The 11129-nt window shown below is 49.7% G+C and overlaps 1 protein-coding gene across 1 annotated transcript; it reads right to left on the bottom strand.

Annotated features, from left to right (window-relative positions):
- Positions 1–1640: 1640 nt before the first annotated feature.
- Positions 1641–7197, bottom strand: PIM1 (Pim-1 proto-oncogene, serine/threonine kinase). Its single transcript, XM_008994356.5, has 6 exons — positions 6707–7197; positions 6484–6590; positions 6331–6381; positions 5871–6237; positions 4197–4373; positions 1641–3124 (listed from the first exon to the last, which is right to left on the bottom strand). Exons 1-6 carry the CDS (start codon positions 6786–6788, stop codon positions 2967–2969), a joined length of 942 nt encoding a protein of 313 aa, XP_008992604.4. The 5' UTR covers positions 6789–7197; the 3' UTR covers positions 1641–2966.
- Between the last annotated feature and the right edge of the window lie 3932 nt (positions 7198–11129).

Genomic DNA, 11129 nt, shown 5'->3' with positions numbered 1-11129 from the left:
AACTCACACAAAATGGACAAGGGGCCTATTAAACAGATGCCTGCAAAGAAACCATGGACTAAAAATACTAATTATCCAAGAATAAGCAGTAAGAAAATGGCAGAGCTAACATTTCACCTACTCCCAATATTAGCCCTTTGTCAAACACATCAGAGGAGGAAAACTTAAGTCAAACACACAGTTCTACCCATCCGCTATTATGTGTGTGTTTTAAGTGGGGTTAGGTGTTGCCCAGGCTGGAGTGAAATAGCATGATCCTAACTCACTGCAACCTGGAACTCGGGTTCAAGCGATCCTCCCACCTCAGCTTCCCGCATAGCTAGGACTACAGGTGTATGCCACCACACTCAGCTAATTTTTACTTATTTTTTGTAGACAGGGTCTCATCTGGTCACAACTTTATTATCACACCAATCTATTTTTTTTCCTATTGCTGCATAACAAATTATATATACTATTGTTAAAGACGAGGCCAGGCTTGATGGCTCATGCCTATAATCCCAGCACTTTGGGAGGCTAACAGAGGCAGATCATTTGAGGTCAGGGGTTCGACACCAGCCTGGCCAACATGGTGAAACCCTGTCTCTACCAAAAATACAGGCATGGTGGCAGGCGCCTGTAATCCCAGCTACTCAGGAGACTGAGGCAGGAGAATCCCTTGAACCGCCAAGGCAGAGGTTGCAGTGAGCCGAGATTGCGCCACTGCACTCCAACCTGAGCAACAAAGACTTTGTTTCAGAAAAAGAAAAAAAACAAAAACAAGACTAAACCTCACACTAAAGGTGAAGGGAACCTGAATCAGGAGCCGAGAGTAATACAGGCAATAGTTTTTAAATACTTCATACATACCAAGGGGACATGCTCAAAATGTTTTACTATCAGTGGGAGACAACTGATAAAAGCTTCATTGGTTAGTTTGGTAATAGGTATGTATTTGGTTGTTTTTTTTTTTTTGTGACTAAGTCTCACTCTCGTCCCCCAGGCTGGAGTACAATGGCACCATCTTGGCTCACTGCAACCTCTGCCTCCTGGGTTCAAGCCATTCTCCTGCCTTAGCCTCTGGAGAAGCTGGGATTACAGGCGCCTGTCACCATGCCTGGCTAATTTTTGCAGTTTTAGTACAGACAGGGTTTCACCATGTTGGCCAGGTTAGTCTCTTAACTCCTGACCTCAAGTGATATGTCCACCTTGGCCTCCCAAAGTGCTGGGATTACAGGAGTGAGCCACCACGCTTGGCCAGGTATATATCTGCTATCTCTAGATCAGCCCTGTCTAACAGAACTTTCTGCAATGACAGGTTTTATATGAAATAGCCACTAACTATAAATGGCTATTGAACACTTGAAAATTGTTACATGTATCCTATTTGCATAGCTTTAATATTTTAATCTGGAAAAGGTTATCTGATTAGGCCCCGCCTGCCAGATATTGCCCACATTGGCCCAATCTTGACAACATTGGTCCTACCCCTTGACCAGATGTTAGTTTCCGGAAGATAACTATCCCAGAACTACTAACGTTGAAGGAAGCCGGATTTAGGCTGAAAACTCCTTTCTCCTCCAATTCTTTGGCACTTAGCAAATGCTCAATAAACACAGGTTAGCAATGCCTCTGCAAAGACAACAACTAGAAACCGCAAGTTAAGACAAAAGGTTTTTATTCAAAAAATGCCAAGTATAAAAAAAAAATAAGATCTCTTTTATTCCCCTGTACAGTATTTCACTCGGATAAAACCAGCAGGCTACATGCTGCTCAAAACACAGCCCCAGAGAAGATCTGGAAGGCACACCATCCAGAACTGCTTTTCATATTTATCCTATATACAGTCAGCAATGCCCCTCCCCACCACCAATGGAGCCCAGACCCACCTGAGTAGGCGAGGGGCCCCACAGAAGTCAGGGAGCTGCAGCACTGTCCCGCCTGAGTCCCGTCACCCCACAAACAGAGCAAGCGTTGCAGCCCTCCCCCAGAAGGTCCCCAAGTCAGAGGAGGAAAGGAGGAAAAAAAACTAGGGCAGCAGCTATGGAAGCTTGGAACAGGAAGGGAACCAAATAAATAAATAAATAAATACATAACATTGACCTCCAGGTTAGAATGAGCATCTTTCAAAACAAAACAAAAAAAAAAGCAGATAAAATAACTTAAAGGCAGAATTTGTAAAAACTTAGAGCAACTATAATCTTTTTGTATACTACCATGCCAACTGTACACACATTTACAGCTTTTCTGTTGATTTGCATTGTTTGTGCATTGTTTGTGTGTGTGAGGTCTTGGCTTTGAAACAGTAAGTAAAAACCAAAAAGGAAGACCAGTTCACTCGGAGTTTTACTAAAGGAGGCAGAAGAAAGGGCAGGTGGCTCAGCATTTGGCCCTGTTGCCTCTTCCATGGCACCTTTCATATGAAGGAGGTGAGGGAGGACGGGAGAGAAAAAGAGGGAACCAAACCCAGGCAGATTTTTGGAGAAGCAGCAGGTAAAAGAGGCAAGTTCAAGTATTTCTCCCAGCACAGCCGGAGTCCCCACAGAAGGCACTCAGAAAGAGTCGGAAGAGGTGACAGGGACTTAAAATGGTGCTAGTCCTATCCCATCCCAACCTGTTTCCCCGCTACCTGACCTATTGTGGCATTCAGCAGAACTTGTAATGAAGGAAACAGTTTCATGGCAGGGTTCTGACCCCCCCACCCCCCACCCCCGGGATATTTCAGAGTCCAGCAATACTGGACACCTATGAGAAGGAGAGTATCTATGGGAGGAGTTGAGGCCTAGGACCCCTGGAGAGTCTCCTTTACCCACTGTTGGGAGACAACCTCCAGGGGCTTGGGATCTGGAATGAGTTGTAAATGTTGTTCCTGTATCAAGCACTGTCCTGCTTGGTGAGAAGTGTCACTGGTACTCGGGAAGCTGGAGACAGAAGCTTCCCCTCCCTCAGGCATCTGACAGGGAGGGTAGGACCTGCCAGAAAGGCTGCTATTTGCTGGGTCCCGGTGACAGGCTGTGGAGGTGGATCTCAGCAGTTTCCTGGGGCAGGAGAACATCTTGCATCCATGGATGATTCTGGATTTCTTCGAAGGTTGGCCTATCTGATGGTCTCAGGGACAAGCACCATCTAATGAGATGCTGACACTCTGCAGAAAGGAGGATAGAGAGAGGTTATGAATGACTACACTTGTTTTTATACTGCAAAGGTCTTCCCCATTTGCTTCCCAGAGACTCACAAATCTGGGGTCCCAGGAAGGCCAACCACTTTCTAGAACACTGTGCCAGGTACCCTTCAATGGGAGGTTATTAACTGATATCTGGGTCCTCCAATCTGCTTTCAGCTAAAAACTGACTCCTCTTCAACCTGTGGTTTTCAAACTTCAATAGCATGGGCCTTTCCCACAACACCCACTCACCAGAAAAATAGCAAGGATGATGACAAGAGATTTTGATGAGATACCACTGAGCAGGATGAGATGATTCAATTCACTTACCAACTCACAATGAGATGATTCAATTCACCTACCAACTCACAAACACGAACACTACCCACAGTGAGGTCACTGGTACCAAAATATTTGGAGCTACTGCATTAAAGGAGATGCTGAAAGATACTCCCTGGCAAAAAAGCCAGGAGTTATCGGGTTTCTGCTGGTACCTTAAAAAACCTTTTTGGGGAAGCCAGATTGCCTTTTCATCTTAATATGCTCACAAGTGCTCTTTCTCTGACTTCCCAAGGAAAGCTCAAGTGTAAACCATGTGACTTATGGGGCTGGCTCTCAACTGTAAAACACTGGCCTAGAATTCTAAGCCAAGAGTCATGGCATCTACTGGAGAGCTTTGCTCTCCAGAATTTCTTTTTCTTTCTTTTTTTTGAGACAGAGTTTCACTCTTGTTGCCCGGGCTGGAGTGCAATGGTGTGATCTTCACCTTCCGCGTTCAAGCAATTCTCCCGTCTCATCCTCCCGAGTAGCTGGGATAACAGGCATGCGCCACCACGCCTGGTTAATTTTGTATTTTTAAGTAGAGACGGGTTTTCTCCATGTTGTTCAGGCTGGTCTCAAACTCCAGACCTCAGGTGATCCCCCTGCCTCGACCTCCCAGAGTGCTGGGGATTACAGATGTGAGCCATTGCGCCCACGGAAGCACTACCGGAATTTCAAAACTGTCCCATGAGAACTGATAGCTACCCCGCAGCCAGAGGTTTCCATCAGTTACCTGAAGAGACCCTCTGCCTGAAGAAAACTTGGCCCTTGATGATCTCTTCGTCATGTTCAAAAGGAATATCTCCACACACCATATCATACAGCAGGATCCCCAGGGACCAGACCGCCGCCGACCTGCCATGGTAGCGATGGTAGCGGATCCACTCTGGAGGGCTATATACTCGGGTCCCTGTGAGCCAAGGGAACAGAAAACACACTTTCAGCAAAAATAAGCACAAAGCAACTGGGTGGTATGTATACCTCTTTCTTTAAAAAAAAAAAAAATCCCTTCTCTCTGGGTGAACTCCATTTTTCCCTCTGGGCTAAGGAGAGTGGAGGTGCAGCTTAGGGCAACTCTCAACCCAAAGCGTTACCCACCTTTCTACTGGCCTAAACCATAAACTGAATTCTTTACAAACTGCTCCAAGAAACAAACATGGCTGGCCACAGACCCAAAGCCTGAGGCTCTACGGGGCAAGACTGCCTGCAGAGGATGAAGGGATGCTTGTCTACACTGTCAAGAAGAAAGGTATCCCACAGATTACCCTTAAACTGCATTCACCACTGCCCAGGAGCCCGGCTGAGATTCTCATGGCTGACAGAATCCAAGCAAGGATGCTTGCACAACATCCTAAGTCAGGGTGCCCTTTGGGAGGCCTTCCTCCCCACCCGCTGCACGCAGAGGCAGACACCCACACCCTTTCCTCCCTAGACTGGAAAGGTAGAGCTGCAGGCTTGGTTTCAGACCACGTGATTCCTGTTTACAAACTTTGGGTAGTAAAAAAAAAAAAAGGAGGGGCCATGCCGCTGGTGCTCACCAGGGGGCAGCAAAGACTTGAAGGAAAAAACATGGGAGGACCCGGCCAGCCATTAACTGTTAAATACAAAAAATGCAGCCCAACCCAGCGTCCTCCAAGGGCAAATAAACATAAACCACAAGCCCGAGTCACAAGTTTTGAAAGGCTGTCGTTTGTTAGATTAAGCTGCTCAAATGATGACCCACCCTCCGCAGCTTTGATCTCAGGCTCTCCATTCCTTCTTTTCTGAAAGAACCCGCTCCAAGCCCCTCCCTAGGATAGGTTTTCATTCTCTCTGCGGAGACACCCAACTAATTTTCAAACCAGCGGCAGATCTTATTTCACAACACTCATTCCTGACTCTCTCATCCCAGAACACCGCCCCCCCCAATAAAACCTACCAGTACTAATAGTGAAACTACTGTTCCTATTCCTTAACCTTCCCTAGATCAAAAAGGAGGAAAGAACTGCAGCTCTAAAACTACCATACAGAAAACTAACTCCCTTATAAAACAAAACAAAAATTACAAAACTGGCATCAATTTCCACCTCTCTCCCCGCCCCCATGCTTTTACTGGCGGGGAAACTGGGTCAGACTTTAGAAATCTGGGCTACCGCCGGTTGCCCACAACCTCTTATTCATTGGGAAAAGCTTGGAATTCACTGAATTCCACTTTAAGAATAAAATCACGCCAGGAACATTACAGGTTCAGCTAGCTGAAAATCCCCGGCTTTACTACGCTGGGAGCCTATCCTGCGTCCCACCCCGGCTAGCATCCAGCCAGGCGCCCCAATGACCTTTACAAAAGGCTGGCGCGGGAGGCTGGCCGAGGCCTCCGGGCTGGGCCGGGCCGAGTCACCTGGGCAGCTCCCACCCCGGCCTGGCTCACCGTCGAAGTCGGTGTAGACGGTGTCCTTGAGCAGCGCCCCCGACCCGAAGTCGATGAGCTTGAGCTCGCCGCGATTGAGGTCGATGAGGATGTTTTCGTCCTTGATGTCGCGGTGGAGCACCCCGCAGTTGTGGCAGTGCCGCACGGCCTCCAGCACCTGCCAGAAGAAGCTGCGAGCCAACTCCTCCTGCAGAGCCCCTCTTTCCGTGATAAAGTCGAAGAGGTCTTGCACCGGCTCGGGCCTCTCCAGGATCAGGACGAAACTGTCGGGCCTCTCGAACCAGTCCAGGAGCCTAATGACGCCGGAGAAGCCGGAGCTCACCTTCTTCAGCAGGACGACTTCCATGGGCACTCGGGTGCCATTGGGCTGCAGGGGCGAGGGGGCCGCGTTAGGGCGAGAGTCGGGGGTGCCCCTCACCCCACCCACTCATCCTGGGGGTCGCTCCTGCAGGGAACTCACCAGCTCTCCCCAGTCGGAGATCCGGTCCTTCTCCACGTGTTTGATGGCCACCTGGAAACCCCAGAGTCTTCGTCAGGTCCCCTCGCCCGGGCTAAAGCACGCCCGTGAGCCCCCCGCCCGGCGCGTCCTCCCCACGGCTGGGCGCCCACTCACCGGCAAGTTGTCGGACACGCGGGTGCCTGAGTAGACCGAGCCGAAGCCGCCGCTGCCCAGTAGCGGGCCCACCTGGTACTGCGACTCCAGGGGCTCCTTTTCCTTGCCTAGAAAAGGGGGAGGCACGGGGACTGAGTGCCGGCCCGCGAGCTGCCAGCTCCCCACCCGGAAGATCCCGCCGCCGCTCCGCATCCCCGGGTCTGTGACAAGGGGGTCCTCTCACCGGGCGCCAGCTTGGTGGCGTGCAGGTCGTTGCAGGGCGCGGCGCGCAGGTGGGCAAGCGAGTTGATTTTGGACAAGAGCATCCCAACCTCCAGGATGTCGGTGCAGGGACGGTGCCCGGAGGAGCTGCAGCAGGACCCGGAGCCCGGGCTGTGCCGATGGCTATGCCTGGGGCTGGGGCTGTGGCTGCGGGTGGCGTTGCGGCTGTGGTTGCGGCTGGCGCGGAAGGCCGAGGGCGAGTCGGAGGACAACTGAGGGCGCTGCCGGGACTGGCGGCGGGAGGGCGCGCCAGCGGGGTCCGGCAGAGCGGAGAGCGGCGGGGTGAGTGGCTCGTGGGGCTAGTGCGGCAGCGCCGCAGGGCCGGAGGTTCGTGGCTACTGCTGCTGCTGCTGGTCCCGCCGCCGCCGCTGCCACCTAGTCCTCTCGGGCCTCCTCCGCCACCGCGGCCGCTGCAGCAGACGCCCGGCTCGCCCCGCAGCCAGGAGTAAAGGGGAGGAGCGCGCCGGCGGGGAGGGCGCGGCGGGCGGGGACGGGGCGGGGCCTCTCCGGGAGGCCAAGGCGGGGAGCGCGGCAGCCGGGCTGGCCAAGGGAGGAGAGGGGGTGGGGAAGCGGCGGGACGGGGCGACTCCCCGCGGCCCCCTCCCCGCGCGCTCCGTGGCCGCGCCCCGGCCCCACCCCCGCTGGCGCGTTTCCAGCCAACCAGAGGACCGACTGATCTGCATAGCTCGGCGCGCCCCGCCCCCGCCCCGCCCGTTCCGCGGTCAGAATGGTCTCTACGCCGCCACGACGTGGCGGGAAGGAAAAGGCGCCAAAATGGAGGGGGAGGGGCGCGGGGCGTGGGGGGAGGCGGGAGCTGGGTGTAGGGCCGCGGCGGAGGAAGGATGGGGAGGGGCGTATCGATTCAAACCCAAACAATAACAAAGCCATCAAAGGCCGCCCGAGGCCGGCGCTGCGGCTCTCCCTTTCGCGGAGGTTTTTGGGTCAAGGGCTCGAGCCGTAACATAACGAGTTGCGCGGAGACGAGGGGCGTTGGTGTGTCAAGCGGGGAGGCCGGCGCGCCGGGTGTCAGGGACTGTGTGTGGGGATGCCGACGAGGGTGGTCTTTCTGTGTGACTCAGACCCGAGACCTCCAAGTCGGCTGGGGCGGACTGACGTCGCGCTGTAGGCTGGGGGCGGATTCTGGGGGTTTGAGTATTGGGGGGGCGCGTCGGGGGCGACTGATCCGCAGGACATGAGTCACGGAGGGAGTGGAAGAGTCACAGGCCTGGAACAGAACTGGGGTGGGGAGCCCCGCTTCTGCGGGCAAGGGGACGCAGCCCTCGGTCGTTCCGGCCGGCTAAAAGCTCAAGAGGCGGGATTCCCATTTTAGAAATGCAAAAAAGGCACCAGCGAATCCTGATTCCTGGGAAGAGATGTGTGTCAAAGGGCCGGGCAAAGAGGAAATCACGAAGCAAATGTTAGTGTTGAGATGCCAGATGCTGCCTCAGCCCCTTCTGTGAGGGCGGAAAATTCCTCATCTAAAACGAGGGTGGAAGGGTGCGCTTGATTTAATCAGTTTTCACGTTGTAGTCACCTTTTCATCAGCCTGTTATTACCAGGCAGGCAATACCAGCAATTATTGGCCAACCCCATGTCTTGTCTCAAAAGAAACCCCCCATCTGCCTCCCTTGGAAATAACCCGGAACACTGACCAATTCCACTTGCATCCTTTGTCCTTTTAAACTTCATGTAGAGTTGATAACGACGTGTGAAATGAGTAAATTAAAATACTATATAATCCATATTCGTCAGTGGCCTAAGTCATTGAAAGCTAACTACATTCCATTTTAATTGTTTCAAGTGCCTGCCATTTAAAGGAAAAATGAGGATCCCTGTGGTTCGTCATTAGTGAATTTAAATGTTTCCTTTAAAAGTTTTCTACAGTGCTGGCTTTATAAAAATGCCCAGATCCTCCACAACTTTTATAAATTTATCCTACAAAATATTACATATTTTCCTTTTGTTTGTGTATTGTGGCCGAGCTCATTCATTTTTTATGACTAGCAGAAAACCCAGGGGAACCAGAATTATTCCCTTTTTGCAGATAGGAAAATGAAACATAAGTAGGATGGCACAGGGTCATACAGCAGCTAAGAGAGGAGATGAAATGACCCAAATTCAACTCCTGAGTATTCAAAGCTTTCTGCTTATCAGGGTCTAAAACTGTCCTTGGCACTGAACAAGACCTCATTAAACCTATGTGATTCCCACTTCCATCCCTCCTACACTCCCTTTCCTTTCTCAAACCCTCAAATTTAGTCAAACAAAACTATTCCCACTTGTTCCCACTCACCTAGCACTTTCCAGACCCTTTGCCTTTGCAGACGCAATCAGCCTGTCCTGGGCATGCCTTCTCTACCTCTCCACTTTTACTCAAAGCCTTTCCACCCTTCAGGAAACAACTATAGTTCTACCACAGATTCATGAACAGACTCTGAGCATTGGCTCACCAGCTACTAATCTGACAATTGGGGTTTGTTTTTTTAAAATCCTTTTTGTTCATTTACTCTTCCATTATACTTTGTCTTCCTATTTCTTGAATTGCATTTTTTTTTTTTGAGATGGAGTCTCTCGCCCTGTCGGCCAGGCTGGTGTGCAACGGCACATCTCGATCTCGGCTCATTGCCACCTCCCTCTCCCGGGTTCAAACGATCCTCCTGCCTCAGCTTCTCTAATAGCTGGGATTACAGGCGCCCCTCATCACACCCCGCGAATTTTTTCACATTTTTGGTAGAGACAGGGTTTCGCCATGTTGGCCAGGCTGGTCTCGAACAATTGACCTCGTGATCTGCCCGCCTCAGCCTCCCAAAGTGCTGGGATTACAGGCATGAGCCATCGAGCCCTCCCTCCTTGAATGCATACTTTATCCAATATTTGTTGATAAAAGAGAAGACTATAATGGATCCCAACAAAAAGGCCATAATTAAAGTCAATTTATACCGAATTTAAATGAGTTAAGTGGGCTTAGGCAACATAAAGGTTGGGGGCAATTGCTTTAAACTGAGTTAGCCTGGTTTCAATTCTGGGATCTGGCAACTACTAGTTATGTGGCATTGGTCAAGTTACTTAACCTTGTTAAGCTTTAGACGGAATGGAGATAATAACAGCACCTAGTTCATACGGTTGTTGTAAGGAGCAAATAAAACTCTTGTTTGTAAAGCGTATAACCCAGCATAGAGTAAACGTCTAATAAATATTAGCCATGGTGATGGCAATAACATTAATGCGGGTTATGATGATGATGTTTTTTTCAAATGGTCTTATACCTTGAAGGTTCCAAAGGTAAAGTCTGGATCAATAGTTGGATTTTTAACCATTTGGGGAGAGATGTGATTTAAAATAGTTGTTTCTAGTAGATCTTTAAGTCTTTTAGAAAAAAAAGTATATACATTAAATCAACTCCTTTTTCACTTTTTCTAGGTCTTTGCAGGACTAAATATTTAATTAGTTAGAGCTAAAGTGATTAACATTTAATATATCTGCTTTATATGGTGGGGGCTTCACAGCTGGAAGTTACAAAACATGGACCTTGCTTGGCAAACAGCTTTGATTTACTTAAAACTGCTTTAAAAGATAATTAGTAAACATTCAGATGTGTTGTGGGTTAAAAATTACTCCTTGAGAGTAGGGAACTTGATGTTTCGATTCATCAAAATATAGTCTTAGTAAAATCTACAATATTTACGCTATCTCAAACAATCTAACAAAGAATCAGAAAAATCACTCTAATAATTAAATGACAAGTGCTTTTGGAAAGATAAAGGCCATAATTATGCTAACCACTCTCTGGAAAGAGGAGCATTTATTAATATTAATTTGAACAATATCCAAATTAATCCTTAGGTGGTTTTGATATTCTGTCTGATATGGATTTAATCAAGTCATTGTCAAAGGAATGACTTCATCTAGAGACTCTATGCTTATATTAAAAAAAAAAAAAAAAAAAGGCGGGGAGCGGTGGCTCAAGCCTGTAATCCCAGCACTTTGGGAGGCTGAGACGGGTGGATCATGAGGTCAAGAGATCGAGATCATCCTGGTCAACATGGTGAAACCCCGTCTTTACTAAAAATACAAAAAATTAGCTGGACGTGGTGGCACGTGCCTGTAATCCCAGCTTCTCAGGAGGCTGAGGCAGGAGAATTGCCTGAACCCAGAAGGCGGAGGTTGCGGTGAGCCGAGATCGTGCCATTGCACTCCAGCCTGGGTAACAAGAGCGAAACTCTGTCTCAAAGAAAAAAAAAAAGCAATGACTTCAGCAATTTCTGTAGTCACAGAATTTTTTTTTCTTGAGACAGAGTCTCGCTCTGTAGTCCAGGCTGTAGTGCCATGGCGTGATCTCGGCTCACAGCAACCTCCGCCTCCCAGGTTCAAGTGCCTCAGCCTCC

Source organism: Callithrix jacchus, chromosome 4 (genome assembly GCF_049354715.1).
Source record: "Callithrix jacchus isolate 240 chromosome 4, calJac240_pri, whole genome shotgun sequence".
Lineage (NCBI taxonomy): Eukaryota > Metazoa > Chordata > Mammalia > Primates > Cebidae > Callithrix > Callithrix jacchus.
This window is presented reverse-complemented; position numbering and strand designations above follow the sequence as displayed.